General features: G+C 47.4%; 1 protein-coding gene across 4 annotated transcripts in view; it reads right to left on the reverse strand.

Annotated features, from left to right (window-relative positions):
* The window catches only part of PIR (pirin), a 515,558-nt gene that overhangs the window by 108,418 nt on the left and 386,689 nt on the right, over positions 1–20,451 (reverse strand). For all 4 annotated transcript variants that reach the window (XM_085622324.1, XM_085622325.1, XM_085622326.1 and 1 more), the window contains one exon: positions 7,852–7,896. In XM_085622324.1, the coding sequence (XP_085478450.1) occupies positions 7,852–7,896 (45 nt within the window). The remainder of the gene's footprint in view (positions 1–7,851; positions 7,897–20,451) is intronic.

The following is a 20,451-nucleotide window of genomic DNA, read 5'->3' on the forward strand; positions in this document are numbered from 1 at the left end:
TGTTTAGACCTCACCCTTCCTCCATAGGTCCCCAATTTTTGAGATCTCAATTAAATCCCATTTATCGAACCCTTTTGACTTCCACAGGTTGCCTGATTTCTCGGCCTCCCATAGGGGAGTTACCAATGTGAGTCTCTGCTCCCATCCCAGACTTCTGGTCGCTGCGTGCCAGATTCGTACCGAGTGTTTAGTCGGCCATGTCAGGGGTTTGGAATATAGTGCCCTGTTGTAGGTCCCTCCCGACAGTAACCACCTATCCATGGCATAGCCTGGATCATCTGCGTGGCGGTAAGTCCCGTCATTGATTGTGGCGAGGTGGGCAGCCCAGTAATATTTTTTAAGGTCGGGGAGACTAATTCCACCATCATGCCAATTTAGGGCAAGCTTAGCTAATGCTATCCGGGGCTTCCTATTCCACAGCAAGTCCCTCTGTAGGCTCTCAATCTCTCTGAATTATCGTGCGGGAGCCAAGAGTAGGGAACTTTGTAGCACGTATAGTATATGGGGCAGTGACATCATTTTGAAGAGTGCTGCTCTGCCTAACAGCGAGAGCAGGAGCGCTTTCCAGCACACGATGTCTCGCTTTAGTCGTTGTAGGGGTGGGAGCAGGTTTTGTTCAAAACTCCGTTTAGGACCTGAGGTGACAAAAATACCTAAGTATTTAAAACCTACTGTGGTGATCTGTATTGGACAGTCATTAGGTGGGGAAGGCGGGGCCCAGCTGATGACATATAGTAAGGATTTACTCCAGTTGATGGAATATCTGGAGTACCTACCAAAGACTGCGAGGATGTCACGTACCACCTGGAGTGACGTGTTGGGAGAGGCCAGGAATAGAAGAATGTCATCTGCGTACAATGAGATGCGGTCTTCCCATGTGGCAGTCCATCCCAATCCACGTATCGCCTGATCCCTACGAATCCACGCCGCTAGCGGATCCAAGACTAGGGCGGAAAGGAGGGGGGACATTGGAAAGCCCTGGCAGGTCCCTCTGCTTAACTCAAACACTTCAGATTTTTTATTGTTAACTACGACTTGAGCGAGGGGTGTCGAGTAGATCCATTGGACGAAGCTAGGTCCAAACCCCATTTTTGTTAGGACAGCAAATAGATATGGCCACTCGATGGTGTTGAATGTCAAGGTAGCATCTAATGAGACTATTATTGCCGCCTCCTGGATTGTGGCTATTCTCCCCAGCACTCCATGTACTCTACTCAGATTTAGAGCTGTGTTTCGGTGGGGCATGAAACCCAACTGGTCTGGGTGTACCAATTCACCTATTACTTTGACAAGTCGGTGTGCTAGGAGTTTAGCTAATATTTTAGGCCCTGCATTGAGTAGGGAAATGGGCCTGTAGGAGGTACAGTCAGTTTTCGGTTTGCCCTCTGGTCACCAGTGTCGCTACTCTTTGGTCCAGCGGGAGTGTCCCCAGCCTCTTGCTCTCCTCAAACATGGCGCGTAAGTATGGGGCTAGCTTGTCTGGCCGAAGTTTGTAGAGCTCGATAGGTAGGTCGTTGGGCCTAGGGCCTTACCTGACTGGCGACTCCTAATTGCTCATGCGACCTCGTCATTTGTGAAGTCACACTCCAGTAACTTCAGGCCGGCTGCCGACAGAGTGGGAAGGGTTATGCCTTCAAGCAGTTCTTGGATTCATCTTCGGTGTGTGGTGTGCTCGTGCTGTACATTGCGCTATAGTGAGCAGCAAACATATTTACTATGGCTTGGGGATCAGCGATTGACTGGCCTGCCCCGTCCAACAGCTCTGGCACAAGCCTGCTCGCTAACTCTTTCTTATCTAGCCATGCGATCAATTTCCCCACCTTGTCACCAAGCTCATACACTCTGCCCTGTTTTTCTCTTCCCAGTGTTTTGGTTCTGTCAGTAGCTATAGCTTCAGCCCCAGTTCCTCCTCTAGGAGGAGGACCTCGTTTTCTACTTCTACTAGCTCCTTTAATTTCTCCCTGCGTGTCAAGGAGAGGGCCTGTCCCCTGATCAGTGATTTAAAGGCTTCCTACAGAGTCTGGGGGGAATCGACTGACCCCTTATTTTCCTGGAAGTAATGGTCAAGGGCTTTAAGTAATGCTTTCCGAACTACTGGGTTTCTAAGATGCCATAGATTGATGGGGCAGATTTTACACACCCTCTGTTGACCTATAACCAACTGGGCCCATATCGGGGAGTGATCAGATATGCCCCGCGCCATGCGATTTGGGATGCTGGGTCGAGTAGATATGTCTATGCAGGATAGGCTGTTGTGTGCCCCTGAGTGAAAGGTGTGTTGGATACTGTCTTAGTGATAAACTCTCCAAGTATCTGCTAGGCCTAAGGCCTCCAGAAAGTCTGGTAGCCATCGGTACGTGGGGCCAATCTCATGGGGTGGGTGCCGGTCTAGGGAGCCTGATACTACTGAATTGAGATCACCTCCCACAACCAGGAGGCCTTCTGGGAGTGAAAGCAGAGTAGCGTCCTGATCTCTAAATGTGCGGCCCTGGATACCAGGTGGCACATATACAGACATAATTGTCAGTGTGTTCTCCTCCCACTGTCCCGATATCGCCATGTATCTGCCACATTCATCCGACCAGGTGGAGTGTATGGAGAGAGGAAAGGCGTTCTTTAGCATTATACCAACTCCCCTTGAACCAGTGGTAAAACCGGAGTGTGCCACTAGTTTGTAGCCTGGCAGGAGCTGCCAACTAAATGCGTTTCTTGAAGCAGCATGACATCTGGGGCATGCCGTCTAACATAATACAAAACCACACATCTCTTGATCTTGTCTCCAAGCCCGTTAACATTCCAACTCAATAGTTTAAACCTTTTTTCCCAGTGTGTGCCCATCAGAACATATGTAGATCATGCAGTCCGCTCGATAGGTGCAATTATGCCTTGTCGATTCAACAAAAACATATAGAACCTCTGAACCCCAAACCAAACTACCCCCCATCCAACTACCCCCCTACCTGCTCCCCTGCACCCTGGGCCTTAAACTGCCCATCATACGAACTATGCAGAGTGTCTGTCGCCCAACTTACAACTAAGAGTAATCTAACGAGGGGGTAGAGGGTCTGCCACCCCGATCCCACCCTCATTTGGTGAGTTATTTTCGCTCCGTGTGACAGGCAAGCAACAATCTTATAGTACCAACAAATAATGTGCCCTGCTGGCAATACAATTTCTGTAAACGGTCCCCATAAGCCCCCCATTTTCCCGCAAAGTGTGTGCGTTTAGGGTCTCAAAGCAATTTAGGTGCGTCTTACAGTCAGTCACAGTTCTGCTGCAGTCTCATGTGCCACCCCTGGTCAGCGGGTGTTGTGTTCTTTTGCGCCCCTCCATCCCTCCAACCAGTCCGCGGCATACTCCGGTTGATCAAAGAACCAGGCTCTTCCCTCCACCTCCACCCGCAAGCGGGCCGGGAACAGCATTGCATATTTGATACTTTGTCTCGTAATTCTTTTTCACCGCAAGGAAGGACCTCCTCTGCTTCTGGACGGCGAGGGTGAAATCTGGGAAGAAAGAAACCTCAGTATTTTCCTAGCAGAGAGGGGGGGCAACCCTGGCGTTCTGCAAGATGACATCCCGGTCATGGAAATTCAGTATTCTTGCCAGGATAGGACACGGGGCACTCCCAGACCCTGTCTCCCCCCGGGAACTCTGTGTGCCCTTTCGACTACGAAGAACTTGGATAGTCCCTTGGGCTCGAGGTGAGTGAAAATAACATCTTCGACAAAGAGGTCAGTAGCCTGTCCCTCCACCTTTTCAGGTACTCCAATCATACACACATTATGCGGCGGGTGCGGCTTTCATAATCATCTAGTTTGTCCTCCACAAATCTCCAGAAGGCCTGCAGGTCTCTGACCTCCTGCTGCAATTGCGACGGGTCATCCACCAGGCTAGAGGTGGTTAACTCCACCTGCTTTACTTTCTCTCCAATTTTTTTTAAGCCAGCCCTTATAAGTGTCACGTCCGAGGGTTGACATCCATCCTCTGCTCCATGGAGGATCTGATGCCCGAGATAGTATCCATGACATCTTTTAGTGTTAATTCGGGGGAGTCCCCATCTGTCCCAGCCGCCGCTTTAGCCGCAAATTGTTGTTCCAGCAATGCAGACTTTGGGAGCATATACTTGTCGAGTTTATTATGTTGGACTGACTTGCTTCCTCTTGACCCCGACATGTTGCTTCGTTTTTCGCTGGCGGAAAGCGACCCCCATGGCGCATCCAGGAGGGCCAACTCGCACAGGAAGGAGTCCGCAGGACAGGCAGTCAACACAGCAATGCCGCAAGTGGGGCCCCCCTCGCTCGATGCAGCTCATTGCGGTACTCAGAAATTATTACTACTTTGCCAGGGGATAAGATCACGGGTCGCCCAGGGAGATCAGCAGCCGCCAGTCACCCACGTAGCAACCCAGAGCACTCAGGTGACCCCTTCTACTCCACACCAGTGTGGCAGGGAACTACGCTTCACACCCTCGAAGCCCGGCTTCCGCCGCACCCACCGCCCTGCTGGGATGCTGGATCCGTGATTAGCCACTCGCTTGCAGCCTGCAGGATGCCTCGCCACTTCCCCCACCGCAGACGGGCCCGAGACCGGCCACAGTGTGTTCGATGTAAGGTACCTGGCCTCTCTCTCTTCTTGTTTGCTGGGCTATTGACGGGGGTTGGTGCCTCAGTCAGTTGTTCAGGTTGGCTGGCGGTGGCAGTATGCCTCTCCAGAGGGTCTCTCTCCACATCAAGTCCGCACGGTGCGTGCTCGGATCACCGGATATGTGGGTACACCATCCGGAGCTCAGCCGAATGATAAATACCCCCAATGACGTCAGGGGGCCCCCACTTGTACCTCTGCATTTTTGCAGGTCCTGCACAGTTTCTTGTAGGGGGCCATGCAGCAGTTTGGTTCCATGCTCGGCACCGGACTCTTCAATTATTTCCCCCGGGCCGCGGCCTCCGGCTCGTGTCTCAGGCAGACCCTGTGCATAGCAAAGCCACGCCTTTCAGTCACTCGATGCAGCCGGAGACCTCAGGTTCGGGAAGGCCGCAGGTCGTGTCGGCCGTTTCCCTCACCAGTGTTGGTCCCCGAACCAAAGCGGACAGTGCATCAGTGGCCTGACGGAATCCGGTGATCATCCTGTCACTAGGGCATCGGATTTATGTAGCGGATCGCCGGGTAGGATTTGGGTGTTTACGGAGCCCCTCTCTTACGTGGCCATTGTGCTCCAGGGCTAAGCCGCGCCCCCTCCTGTGGTGCCTTTTTTGAAAGGCACTGCCCTGGCAACGCCAAAGGACCGCGTGCCAGACTACAATAATACTTGTACTTTTGGCGGGGGGGAAGCAGGGTGGTGGCATGCCGCCCCGCACCTCCAAGGTCATAATCAAGCCCTTAGTACTTTTCTCCTACAAAGCAATACTATGCCTAGAACTCTGCAAAGGTAAATGTGCACAAACAACACTGCATACCCTTTTCCAGACTGGCCGGGGTCGTATTAGAGACAAAATAAACTTGCTTGGCGTTGAAAAATATGTGGCGATGTGCAGAAAATCTTTGCATGGTCAAAGATAAAGCAGGAACTTCACAACATTTCTCAGTTGAAAAACAAAGAATTTGCACAAACCTGATTTAGAAGCTACCTGAATTACAAACTAAGCTCCTGTGGCAAGTTAGTTTCTTCCTCAAACAAACCCATATGATCTTTATAGTGCTTAGGGACTGTCAAATGTCAGAACAAAGCATGGAGGAGGGGACATATTTACATATAAATATGTATATGCATATTACACAGTTGCAACTGTGTAGTTATAGTTTGCCCAGGGTGTCCTTAGGAAGACCACTTTTTGTTTTGCTAATATGGCACCATTCAGTGAATCGCCACAAACTTTCCCCCATCCCAAAAAAAACTGGTCACCCTCCTCTGCTCCTTACTACAAATTTTCAGGGTGATCCGTCAAGAAAAGGGGCAATAAAGAGGGGAGATAAAACATTGATTTGCCATGTTAATTTACATTCTGTAATATTTCCATTAAAATTCTGTGCTGCTACAATTGCTGAATGGAATTATACCAAAAATTAGAAATGTAGTTAGAAAGTGTGCCTTTCATTATTTGGTGTAAATCCAGGCAGCCGTTTTCGGGCAACTTGTGTTTAAAGAGGTGCTCAGGCTGGTCATGAAGGAGATAAAAAAAGTGGTGTATCTGGCAGTTGGGAGTCCCGTGGTACCTATCAAAAATTTAAAAAATAGAACCCTCTGATTGGAAGAAGGAGCTTTTTCCCCACCGACCTTTCTCTACCGCAGGACCAGTACCGGTCCAGCAGTACTGCTTGATCTGATTTTTGGCAGCCCTTACAGGACTCAGGGCCTTGGCCCGAGTCCTAGAAAACAAAGCAGTATTAGGGAGCTGAGTAGAGGTACCCTGAGCCTCCTGTCATTAAGCTTGCATGGTACTGCAGTACTTTAGTGGTGAAGCTTATAAGTTGCTGCTACAGGAGTACCAAGGAACTGGGAAAAAATTAAACCCAAATATGGAGTTCTGGTGCAGTGTGCACTGCCGAAGGCTGTCTGCAGGGCAGGGTTGGCCCACCCAGACTGTCCTTGGCTGAAGGCCATGCGCAGTGAGGCATTGGACTCTGGGCGTGGCTGGAGGAGTTGGATCAATATGTTAAAAAAAACACAGAATTTCACTGAAAAAACGAAGTTTAAAGAGACTTCATATTTAAGTATGGTAATAAGATCTTCGCTTACGTTAAAAAAGCATAGATTATCTCTGAAAAAAATGCTAAAGTGCTGTTATTGTTAGGTGTTAAAATGAGGTAAGAAATAATGTTTAAAAAAAACAAAAAAATGAAATTCCCAGTTATAGAATACTGAGCTAACTATAACTTTCTTGCCCGCCAAGCTCGCCTATGGCCGCACATATTACATCACTTATCAAATGTTAAATGACATCACTGATGACATAACTTATGATGTTTCAAATGACATCACTCATGACATCATCCAGTGTTTCTGACAGCGTCATATAGGGTTAGTGGACTTGAAGTAATTCAAAAAGGCACATCAATAGCCAATTTCCTATCACCAAACACGTAATAATGGACATAACCTTTGACTACCTGCTGGCTACATAGCATTTCTGTCAATTGGTCCACTTTTGATGCACATTTTGCTTTTTTTGCCGGCATTCACTCAGCTAACAAACAAAAAGGTATACAAAACCAATTCCCCTAAATATAAACTAAACCAGTGTTACAGACACAGCAGAATGGGGTGCTCCATTTTAGTCTCATCTTAAATAACGGCGCAAGATAAATTCGCAAGAGATTGGACTAAACCTATGTTTCAACACCAAAATGAAGTATATAGATCTCATGGTTCCTGAAATATTACATCATCACTGCAACACAGCCGCCATTTTTTTTAAATGGCGTCTAGAAAAAGTGGGCCGGATCACCAAGGTCTCCCCAAGCTAAATTACTTCTCTAATATCCAAAAACACAAATCAAAAAGCAAAATGATTTTTTAGGAAGTATATTAGGGGGGCAGAATTATTCCTGGCTGTGATAGACAGAAAATAAGACGTTACATCGGGAGCTCTGTAGACAGAAAACTTAAGGTCCACCCATCTCGAGGTGGATGGACCAAGGGTTTGGCAAATAAGATATTCTGTAGTATTTTTGACAGAGTACTCTGTCCGCTAAACTCTAAATCAACCCGTAGGTTTCCACTGACATGTTTTATCCAATGATGTGTCAACACATTGAGCAGTAGGTCTCTCAACAAAAAATGAAGCACAGGCATATGCCTATCACTTACAAATAATTAGCTAAAAAGAAGCATCTGAGGTACAGATTATGACTTACCAACGTGCACTTTGCCAGCCAGTGTGTAGATGAAAGCGGTCCAACCTGAAACACAAATAAAAAGATGAAATGTTAGTTCACGATCAGAAAATCTAGAAAAACATGTCAAATCTTAGATGGTACTGGTAAAGACTAATATAGCCTTTTACAGCCAATGTCAACAACTTTAAATTTAACCGTGAGAAAAGAAGATGATTGAAACACTTGAAAAAACATCATAGCTGCCAATATCATAACATTTTCTTCTGCTCATTCTTTTTCAAGGATTCAAAACAGTGTATTTATTGTGCATTTTACAGTATGCCATAAGGAACTGAACACGGCTGCAAAACTCATTCTCCGCCTCCACCCAAAAGAAACATGACTCCAGTCCTGCAAGCACTCCACTACCTGTAGCTAAATAAGCAGTATTCAAGGCACGTTGCGCTGTCCACTGAAGCTTCCAAGGATAATGACCACTATACCTACAAGTTAATTACAATCAAAAAATAGGACACTGCACTCCAGGCTAGCACCAAGGATCCGTAGCTCCGCACAACTAGTGCAGGTAAGGACATTTTTATATATAATCCTCACACACTCTAATAGTGTCATGCTTCATCATCGGGTTCACCCTGACTCATAAAGCTCCCACCCCTTCCTGTTTAAAAGGGCTCCCTTAAGCCACTGAGCTGACGAGCTAGTGGAGTTGCACCTGTGCGCCTGTGAGAGGTACTGAGAGCTGTAAGAATTTTGGCAGCCTGCTCAGCAACCCCAGATGAAAATAGTTTTTTGATCTCTACTGATGACGGATAAAATCCAGAAATACATGTGTTTAGAGATGACAGCACTAATCTGCACAAACTTCGGTGGAACACCCCAGCAAAATACCAAGTAAGCGGGCACTGCAAACTAAATTTACCATAATGCTAAGGGGCGAACTGTGCTGGGAGGTCAGCAGTGTGCTCCCACCCCTTCTTGTTTGAAAAGGCTCCCTTGAGCCACTGAGCTGAGGAGCTAATGGAGATGCACCTGTGCGCCTGTGAGAGGTACTGAAACTTGTAAGAATTTTGGCAGCCTGCTCAGCAACCCCAGATGAAAATAGTTTTTTGATCTCTACTGATGACGGATAAAATCCAGAAATACATGTGTTTAGAGATGACAGCACTAATCTGCACCAACTTTGGTGGAACACTCCAGCAAAATACCAAGTTAGCGCGCAGTGCAAACTGCAGTTACCATAATGCTAAGGGGCGAACTGTGCTGGGAGGTCAGCAGTGTGCTCCCACCCCTTCCTGAGGAAAACAGATTTGCTGGAGGGAGATGTGCAATCTGTTTCAGTACAGAGTAGTGCAACCATGAATTTTTACTGGTGGGAAGGAGAGGGGGATTGTGCAATCCTTCCCACCACTAAGGAGAGTGCGGTATAAACAAATGAGAATTGATTTGTTACACTGGAGGAAGGGGTGTGCAATGTCTTTCAATACCAAAGAGAGAATGCCGCAAAAATATGAGAAGCGTTTTTTCAAAATGGAAAGGAAGGGTGTACAGTCCCTTCCAGTACCGAGAAGAGAGTGGCACAAACCCATGAAAAGTGCTGCTTTCCGCGGAGAGGGAGTGCACTGGTAGGAGAGTGATACACATATCAGAGAAGTGATCTGTTACCAGGTGAAATTGAGGTAAACCATCCAAGAAGTGATTTGTTACCCTGGGGAGTGGTTTGAAACCCAGTCCAACACCAAAAAGAGAGTTGTACAAACATATGACAAATTATTTTTAACAACGGAGAAGAGGGGTGTGCAGTGTCCTTCCAGTACCGAGAGTAGAGTGGTACAAACATGATTTGTTAGCAGGGATGTGTACAATCTGCTGCTGCCGGTACGAGAGTGACATCACCATATAAAAAGTGATTTCCAGTCCTGCCAAGTGCCACGGGTCAGGCGTTAGACTAATACATTTCAGTGTGGTGGTCCGCATCACTGCACTGAAATGAGATAATAGTGCCTCCTGCGCTGTCAAGGAGCACTAGCAAATTGCCATAACAAGCACCGAAACTGGAGTGGCAGTGAGGGGGCTGGCTCCGAGTCCGCAGCTATAGTAGCCGTTTACAATGTAAGTTGCAATATAGTATCATTCCCCCCTTCCCTCACTGACACCGTGGGCCACAGCATATATTTAGACACATAAAACTGCTGTGACAGTGAGTCTGAGTGCCCAGATTCATTGGCTACTACGTGGACATTAATCACAGCTTGGGGGTGAGGTTTGTGGCACACAACAGGCGGTGGTGAGGTCACCTGATGTGCTGCGCTACGATGGAGCGGCCAGTTTAATTGAATGAAGTTTTGGCAAACAGTGGCTGCACTGGCAATGGCAGCGCTGCTCCTTGCATACTGCATTAATCATCTAAATACAATCCAGCAACTGAAGGGACCGTCTGACCCACTTGAGGCACGGTGGCTCAGAGTAGGCGCCCATAGAAGAAATTTACACCATAGTGGAGAGCAGCCAGAGTTGCCGAGCCAGGCCCAGAAATGTGGCTGGGCCGGCGCTTGCCACTGGAGTAGTCGTGGCACCCATGAATTGGTTGCACAAATTGCTGCCCCCGCACCAAGCAAAACCAAGTACGTAATTGCTTCACTTAAAATTTTCCCAACCATATCGCCACAGAGTGTAGCAACCACACATGTGGCGGTCTAATCCTCCGCAGCTGGCAGCGGAGTCAGTTAAGAACCGGTGTTTGTACTGACCATGTAACAGCCGCAGTCCGACGCCACAATCCGACTCTGTGGTGCACTCCACAACTAGGCCAAAATATCATGCCAGGCCACAAAACCGCTTGGCACAATCTCCCAAGCCACTGAGTGATACAGGCTCAGGTAGCACAGCGATTCCAAGAGAAATGGCCGGAGATACCTCCTCCCAGGACCAAGATAGCTCTGGAGCCCTAGCCTAGTCAGTGCAGACAGCGTCAGCATGCAGTGACCACACTGGTGCCTGTCAACTTTCAGCACAGCTGGCGTCACTTAGTGTAAGTCAAAAGCCTGGTGTGCACAGTAGCTCTGTGCCAGCCGCACTCGCAGACTACTGGCAGATCTGGTGCTGCGGGTGATAGGGCGGACACCACTTTGCAGTGCTGGTAATCACTTTTATTAGGTTTAAACAAGCAATAGTATAGTCAAGACTATAATACAGCATCCTGGTTGGCATTAATGTGTGCATTGCTCTCCTGATTTCTTGTGTTTTCCAGCAGTTTTAAGACCTTATAGTTTCTCTCTGCTCAAAATGGGTGTAATTTCTGATACTTATGTTTCCTTCATCTTCATTGCTAGATTTTGCTCCTAACAAAGTGTCACTCATAGGAATTGAAATGTCACTCATAATTACAGTGAAATGATGAAAATGTCACACATACCAATCTGAAACCTTAGCAGCTATGGATTTCTGACCAGGCAGAGTCAGTGTTGAATACCATCCCCTACAGGGAAGAGTGGTACAACCATACACGAAGTAATCGGTTACCATGGAGTGGGTGTAATTCCTGCCAGTACCACAAACAGCGTTGTGTGTATACATAAAGAAGGAGAGCTCTTTTTCATACTTTGGGATGGGTGCCATCACTGGCAGTACCAGGAGTAGAGTGGTGTAAACAAGCACAAAGTGCTCTATTGCCAGCGGTTGGGAACAATTCTTACCCACACTACCTTCATTTTACTTATAAAGGGAAGGGCTTCTGAAAAGGAAAGAGACACAACAAACAGCATGCCTGATTCTACAAGGGGTCATTTAATTACAACGCCCACTGTAGAAAAATATGTATGGCTGAATCTCATCTTAACAATATCTGTACAGCAAGACAGCAGGCCTTGGCAAGACTTCCTGAAATCGTAGATCATTCAATTGCCTTGAAAATATGGCACGTGAACCCAGGCATTAGATCACTGGGTCTTCTAAAAATAGAGGCATGCAGAAACAGACTTTGACCATCAGGCAAGGCCACTCGGATCTTAACAGCGTCCAGGGAGATTCCTATTTCTTTCAATCACTGTAATCCTTTTTTCCGAGCAGGCTCACTGATACATTTTGTAGCTAGCGTGTTTAATAGTGCACAGGAGGACTGTCTCTGCCCCCTCCTCTTTGCCCCCTTGTGCTGCATTCTTTTCCTCCTTCGACCTATGTCCCTTCTCTGCAGATTATTCACATATTTTTTGTCTTTGGCTTTCTCTCCATCAAGTTCATGACTCTATCTGTTTTTACTCCTTGGACATCCAGTCTATGTTGACCTACAATCTTTTCATTTAAATCCAAACTAATAAATATTATGTTCTGCCATTCTTCCTCTCCTCGCACCTATCCTTTGCTATTCTCTGTTCAGTCCTCTCTTTTTGCTCCCCTTCTCTCCTTGACTGAGCCCAAAACCAGTCACACTCTAACGCACAACCCTCAGCTTACAACCCACAAACTGCTAACATCTCAACCAGCAAACTGCTTTCAGTATGCAGGTAAGCAAAAAGGGCAGATCTATGGTTCTTTGTTGCATTATATAGTCATGTACTTCCATATATAACTTTTATGACCCACAATACTGAAACCATGATATGCAGCGTTGAGCAACAAATTGTAACTTATACCTATTAAACGGACATAGTTCTTATCTATTATGAGGGTTGTCCATCATCAGTATTGTAGAATTCAAAAAACAAACACCACCAAGTGACCAGGTATGGAACACCTGAAGAAATCTGTCACACATTTCTAGACAATTTTGGAGGACTTTAATATACTCCAATCACTACAGGTCCTAAATATATATACAAAATAACCGCTCCTTTAAATCTCACATAGACACTCAGAGTTAGGAAGATAATAAAAATGCCCATCCCTACAGATCCCTCCACTTCTCTCTTGCTCCAACCCTGCGCTCAGAACCACAACTATACACATTGCAGACTGGACAACCCAGTGCAGTAACCAGCTAAACAGATGATATCATATGAAATACCATAAAGGGACCTGCAGAGCTGTTCAAAGCTAACAGCATGCTGAAAAACATAAAACTGTGCATTTGTCTCTTACACTTCATCATCCAACACACCGCTATGTGCTCCATCCTATGCACGATAGCCGCACCTCAGTGGTCATCACACACAACATGGAAACACCTCCCACATAGGAACAAAACAAAAACAACCTCCTTCCAACCACACACCCTACATGGGGTAGCATGCTACTCATGTAGGCAAGCACTTCAGTGCTTCACCTAAGGGTTGTAAGCGCTATATAAATGCTGCAATAGTATACAATACAATACTGGCAACTAGAAGTAGAAGAATATTTTCAATGCACGGTAAGAAAAGAATCGCAACCCTAAACTATAAAAAGCCTCACAGAAATAAAAAAGGCAGGAATTAGCCGACAAGCTGTCTGAGAATTGCATGAAGTTCAGGCGGTTCTCGTTTGATGTAGTTCTCTAAGCACCACCTTTTGTTTGCCAGGGAGACGCACATGAAATGCAGGAAACACCCCAAAACACCTGCTCTATATATAGCCTTGCTCAACCATACAAATAGAAAGAGGTGAATTTTGCCTGCTTCACGATTTGTCAATTTTTCCGCCCTCCCCTTCTGGCAATACAGAAAATTACTGGATTTCTTCCTCTGCTAATTTCACCCAGTTGCTAATTCAACTTACTATAATGTGTAAAATGTGCCCCTTTCTTCTATTCAGTACATTAAAACCATGGTTCTCTGTTATTTTTCTAGTCTCAATTATTATTCTCCATTCCTGGTTGGTCTTCCTGCATATGCTCTTCATTCTCTTCAAACTAAAATTCTACCTTCTCTCTTATTTAACTTCATTCTACTTTTATCACCAGCAGTCAACAGAGCTCTGATTGGATGGGAGGCCCAAGGCCCCAGAATCATCACAGCAACCTTCCGTACAAGGAAAAAGAGGATCAACATAAAGTTATCCAGTGCTATGTACCTACAAATGACAGCGAAGAGTAAAAAGAACAGTTTTACAACAGACTCATGTCCATACTGGAGAAATACCCTGAGAGGGACATCACACCAATGAAGGCGGACCTCAAGGCTAAGACTGGAGGCGACAACACCGGGTACGGTTAAGTGATGGTCAACCGTTATCTAGAAGAGATGAACGGAAATGGTGAAAGACGCGCAGATCCCAGCGTCCTGAACAGGCTGGTGATAGGCAGTGTATCCGCACACAAAAGAATACACACTGCAACGTAGGTGTCACTGGACCATTCAACACCATCATCTTGTCCTGGGGAGGCTAAAACTAAATCTGAATAAAGCATTGATGGAACCAACAAACTGACGCCAGTGATATAACACCACTCTCCTCAAAGATGCACAGAAACTGAGAGAATACTCAGCCACCCTCAGCAACAAGTTTCAAATCCTGAAAGAGTTAGAGAACATCAGAGAGCCAGTTCGAAGTCAGTGGGAGAAAATCAAAGAAAAAGTTAAATCAATCTGACAGGAGATACTGAGACCCAAGAAAAACGAGCATTAAGAAAGGCTCTCCACAAGATTCTTCGTAAGATCCAAGACGGAAAGGAAAAGAAAGCTGCAGTCTACACAAGCCGAACAAGAGCAGAAAACCGAAAGCTCAGGGTGAATACAATATAACCAACAAAGAAGCAAAGAGAAGATTCATCAATGGTCTTGCCACCGACGGCCTGGAAGGTGCAAGCCATTATAACTTGTAAGAACTCTACAACATAACAAGGAAACGTTCCAGCAGATACAGCATGCCAGAAAAACATGTGAAGACAAAGCTAAGATCAGGGGTAACAAAGGCTAACAACAAAGATGGGTGGAACACTTTGAAAAACTGATGAACCAACCTGTGCTGCAGTGTCCACCAGACATACAGTCAGTCGACAAGGCCTTGCCAATCGACTGCAGCAGAACAACCAAAGAAGAAATACAGCAAGCCATTAAACATCTGAGAAATGGGAAGGCAGCAGGACCTGATAACATTCCTGTAGAGGCACTGAAGGCAGACATTGAAAATCAATAGACATGCTCTTCACCATGTTTGGAAGGATCTGGGAAGAGGAAAAGGTGCCATCAGACTGGAAGGAGGGATATTCCATCAAGATCTACTATGCCAGGGATACTCAAAGTACGGCCAGGGGCCTCTTGCGGCCGTCTTGACCTTTACATGTGGCCTCCTAGGTGAACAGCAGCACAAGTTGCTGAACACTAATATTCAGAAAACCATGTTGAATATACAGGCACACATTTATTAATCTGCAAATAAATGCTTGCCCGTTTATTTATTATTTTTTAGACCTCCTTACACAATCCCTGACCCACCCAGACCCCCTACCACCACCCTGCTGGCATCAATGCGGCCCACACTCACACTACAGACTGTACTTTGTGGCCCCTGGGCAATTGTTTGTGAGTAACCATGTACTATGCAAACCACAGAGGGATAACTCTCCTATAAACCCCTGGCAAAGTATTAAACGGAGTCATCTTAACAGAATGATTATACAAGTCAACGTTCAGTTGCGAGATTAGCAAGCTTACTTCAGCAAAGATAGATCCTACATAGGCCAGACTGAAACACTGCACATCAGGATTGAGCATTCAATGGTATGGAACTCCTCCCTGTATGTCAAATTTATCGACTATGAGAAGGCCTTCGACAGCATGGACACAAAGACCCTTTGTAATCTCCTCCGCCACTACAGTGTGCCTCATAAACTCGTAAGAATCATCAGGAACTCTTACAAGGGAAAGACCTGCAAGATAGCACATGAAGGACAGCTCAGGGAAGTCTTCCAAGTGAGGACCAGAGTGTGCACTGTTTGCTGTGGTTGCCTTATCTCTTCCTGCTGGCTATAGATTGAATCATAAGGACATTCACAGCAAGCAGAAGAAATGGGATCCACCTTGACCACACCTCAACAACCTGAACTTTGTAGACTACCTGGCCCTACTTTCCCATACCCATCAGCAGATGCAAGGGAATACTGACAATGTGGCAGCCACACCAGCCCAACGTGGCCTCAACTTTCCGTAGGAGAAAAATCAAGATCCTGAAGGCTAACACGGCCAGCATAACTGCAGGCACTCTTGCTGGTGATTCAGTGGAATAGGTAGAGGCTTTCACCTACCTAAGCTGTGTTATAGACAAGCAGGGTGGCATAGATGCCGACATTAAGGAAAGAAGAGGCAAAGCAAGGGCTGCCTTCATTCTGCTAAAGAAAATCTGGAGCTTCAAGGCCCTAATGCGGCAAGCCAAGATCAGGCTTTTTAAACACAAAGGCAAAATCAGTCCTTCTGTATGGGCTGAAATGTGAAGTACGACAGTATCACCACCAACAAAGTCCAGACCTTCATCAACACCCGTCTGAGGAAAATCCTCCAAATCCGCGTCCCCAATTCCGATCAGACACAATTACCTATGACAGCAATCAATCAATCAGGGGATTTGTAAGGGCACTACTTACCCGTAAGGGTCTCAAGGCGCTGGGGGGGAGGGGGGGGGGGCCTGGGCAGCTCCGTTCAGTCAAAGAGCCAGATCTTGAGCGTCTTCCTGAAGGTGGTCAGGGAGGGAGCGCATCTGATGTTGATTGGGAGCTTGTTCCAGGTCTTGGCCGCAATGAAGGAGAAAGCTCCTTCACCTGTTCTCGCTCAGCGGCTGCTTGGTGTTTCGGCGAGGGTGCGGTCGACGGATCGTAGGTTTCTCTTGGGTCGGTGGAAGGAGATTCTTTCATTGAGGTATTGGGGTCCACTATTATGGAGTCATTTGTAGGCATGGGTGAGTATCTTGAAAGTAACTATCTCCTCAACGGGGAGCCAGTGGAGGTTCCTCAGGTGTTGGGTGATGTGTTCATGTTGAGGGATGATGAGTACAAGTCTGGCTGTGGTGTTTTGTATGGTCTGGAGCTTGCAGAGCAGATACTTGTTCATCCCGGCGTACAGGGTGTTTCCGTAGTCGAGTCTGCTGGTTGTGAGTGCGTGGGTGAGGTCTTTCTTGATTCGGAGGGGATCCATTTGAATGTCTTTCAGAGGATGCAGAGGGTGTTGAAGCAGCTGGAGGCGATGGTGTTGACCTGTCGGGTCATGGAGAGGGTGGAGTCGAGTATGATGCCGAGATTCCGGGCGTGGTCTGTGGGGGTGGGAGGGCTGCCGAGGGCGGTGGATCACCAGGTGCTGTCCCATGCAGATGGGGAGTGTCCGAGGACAAGGACCTCTGTCTTCTCCGAGTTGAGCTTTAGGCAGCTGCTGCTCATCCAGGATGTGACGTCCTTCATTCCTTCCTGGAAGTTGAGTCTGGTGGTGATGGGGACCTTGGTGAGGGAGAGGATGAGCTGGGTATCATCGGCGTAGGAAATTATGCTGAGTCTGTGCTGTCTGACAATGGCGGCGAGTGGGGCCATGTATATGTTGAAGAGCGTGGGGCTGAGTGACGATCCTTGGGGTACTCCGCAGTTGATTTCCGTAGGTTCAGAGAGGAAGGGTGGTAGTCTGATTCTTTGGGTTCTGCCGGTGAGGAACAAGCGGATCCAGTCGAGGGCGGTTCCTTGTATGCCGGCGTTGTGGCGTTTTGCAGTAAGTGTGTGGTGGGAGACGGTATTGAATGCTGCCGAGAGATCAAGTAGGATCAGGACAGCGGTGTGTCCTTGGTCAAGTAGGGTGGGGATGTTGTCTGTAGCGGCAAGTAGGGCGGTCTCGGTGCTGTGGTTGCTGTGGAATCCGGATTCGGAGTGGTCAAGGACGGAGTTTTCTTCGATGAATTTTGTTCGTTGTGCATTGCGGGTATTCTCTGTGACTTTGGCTGCGAAGGGGAGGAGGTAGATGGGACTGTAGTTCTTGAGATCTGCGGGATCTGCTGTGGGCTTCTTGAGCAGGGGTCTGACTTCTGCGCGTTTCCAGTCCTGGGGGCAGATGCAGGTCTTGAAAGTGGCACTGATGGTGTGTTGTAGTTATGGGGTGATGGCGGTAGCTGCTCTGTGGAAGATGTGCGGTGGGCAGGGGTCAGTGGGGGCCCCTGAGTGGATGCTTTTTTTTATTATTATTGTATTTTATTGCAATTTAAGGTACACAACAAAGGAGGAAAATCAAAAGCAAATACATATTTGAAAGAAATGTAAGAACAAAGACCAACAAAATACAAATGCAGATCACTTGAATCACAATCAAGGAAACAAATGAATAATAACAATACAGAGGACAGTGGCGAGCATTGGGAGGGTGGGTGGAGAGAAGCATCCCAAGGGATGTAGCAACCCGGGGAGTGTTGAGGTGTTACGCCGCACGTTGATGTACAGGCACCTATCCATCATGTGGAATACTGACAGGAAGCGAACAGTCCAGAGGTGACCAAGGGCATCAGCAGCAATATGTTAGGGTACTGATGGGCAGAGAGCAACCATTTTCATAAGTTATTCATCAGGGGCGTCAGTTTCAGACAGGTTAGCAGCCCGGTATTGAGCAAAAAGGCCCAAAAAACTCTTCGGGCGGCTACTCGGAGGCCTCATTTCATTGTAAACCTCCGATTGAAAGTGGCAGTATACCATATCTCGTTCCCATTCCGCTAGAGTAGGTAACGGCCCCCAAAACCATCTCATCGCCAGCCTGCGCTTAGCCAACAGGAGGCCAAAAGCGACAATTTGCGCATAGCTTTCTTAAGAGGTTTAGTGTAGCCTAAAAGTGCCATTAGGGGATCGGGTGCCAGGGGGGATTCCAGTATGTCACTGAGATTATGAAAAATCACATCCCAATATTGTGCAACTGGGGGACATAGCCACGCCAAGTGGGAAAAAACTGCTTGGGAAGCTCGGCAGCGCTCACAGTCATCAGTGTCACGTAATCCAAACCTGTAAAGGCGTGAAGGGGAATGGTACACTCTATTCAAGTATTTAAAATGGGCAAGCCTATGTCGGCCATTAATAGACCTCTGCCGAGTCACTGTGCAACAGTAGAGCCACATGTCATCCGTGATAGGGGTGTCAATGTCAGATTGCCAGGCTTGTCGAGCCTTCTTGAGGGAGGGATCCTTTGTTGCAAGGGACGAGGTATATAATTTGGAGATCAATTTGCATGGGCTCTGGGTGCACAAAAGAGAAGTCAGAGGGGGAATATCTAAAGGTTCCTGCAGCTCCTCTCCCAAAACTGCCTGCAAGGCGTGTCGGGTTCTGAAGAAATGGAATTTGGTCAGTGCTGTGTGTCCGTCATCAGTGCCCGCCGCCTCCTCCCAAGAGCTCACCCGCCCATTCCGAAAGAGATCCCCCATAGTCTGCATGCGTAGTTTATGAAGAGAGTCAAGGGTCCCCCTATCCGAACTGGGCGCAAACCAATGGCACCACTCAACACGCAAACGGGGGGAATAGAGCTGTGCACCATCATACATACCGAGGTACGCATTCCACGCAAGGGCAACAGAGTTGATGGAGTCAAGTATGCCACATCTACGCGAAGGGGTCTGTGTGAGGAAACGCAGTAATGAGTGCAGGGCAGCAGCGACCTTCTCTACATGGAGATAGGGTAGATCCCGAGGCACGTGTACCCAACTGTACGCATGAAAGGCCTGCGCCGCTCTATAATACAGTTCCGGGCTCGGTATATGGAAGCATAAGTGTATCCAACGCCACCCTAGGAGTCTTACCCGCCCATGCTAGTTTTGTCATTAACGATCGAAGTTCGCGGAACAGATGCTGTGGGAGGACTATGGGTATATTAACAAATAGAAAAAGTAGGCGCAGGAGAACAGCCATTTTCATCAGGGCAACACGGCCAGTCAGAGAGAGGGGGAGACGTATCCAGCAATTGATGTCATCAGTGAGCTTGTCAATCGCTGTCCCGTAATTGGCTTTCAAGATAACGTCCGCATCAGAGTGGACTTTGATGCCAAGATACCGTACAGGCTCCATAGTCCACTGCAGTTGATAATCTAGCGAGAAGTGTGTTGTTGTCGGCATCAGAGGAAAAATGATAGACTTATCCCAATTAATCGATAAGCCAGAGAGGCCTCCAAAGCGAAGGACCTCACGAATTACCGGAGAAAGATGCATTTCAGGGTCCCTGACATAAAGGAGGGTATCGTCAGCATACGCAGACGTGATGAGATTATATCATGGGAAACGGAGTCCTCTGTGTCCGTGATATTCACGCAGTGCCTGCAACAGGTGCTCAGCTGCCACCGCTTACAACAACGGGGATAGTGGGCACCCCTGGCGAGTGCCCCGGGAGATTGAAAACTGTGTTGAGACCGTATCCCCCGCCCGAACTCTAGCCATAGGTGCATTGTACAATGCTGAAATCAGCTGTAGATACACTCTGCCAACACCCATTCGGGTCAGCACAGCCTTCATAAACTTTCATTCAATTGAATCGAAGGCCTTTTCGGCATCAACGAAGACTGCCGCGGCCCTGACCTCGTGCCGCACGTGCTGCAGGGCACCAAAAACTGTACGATTATTATGTGTGAGGGTGCGACCAGGGACAAACCCAGCTTGTTGAGGTCCAATCAGCTGAGGGAGTAGCGGAGATAGTCGGTTCACGAGAATTTTGGCATCTAATTTAGTGTCCACGTTGAGGAGCCAGAGCGGGCGGTAGGACGAACATTTGCACG

Source organism: Triturus cristatus, chromosome 8 (assembly GCF_964204655.1).
Source record: "Triturus cristatus chromosome 8, aTriCri1.1, whole genome shotgun sequence".
NCBI lineage: Eukaryota > Metazoa > Chordata > Amphibia > Caudata > Salamandridae > Triturus > Triturus cristatus.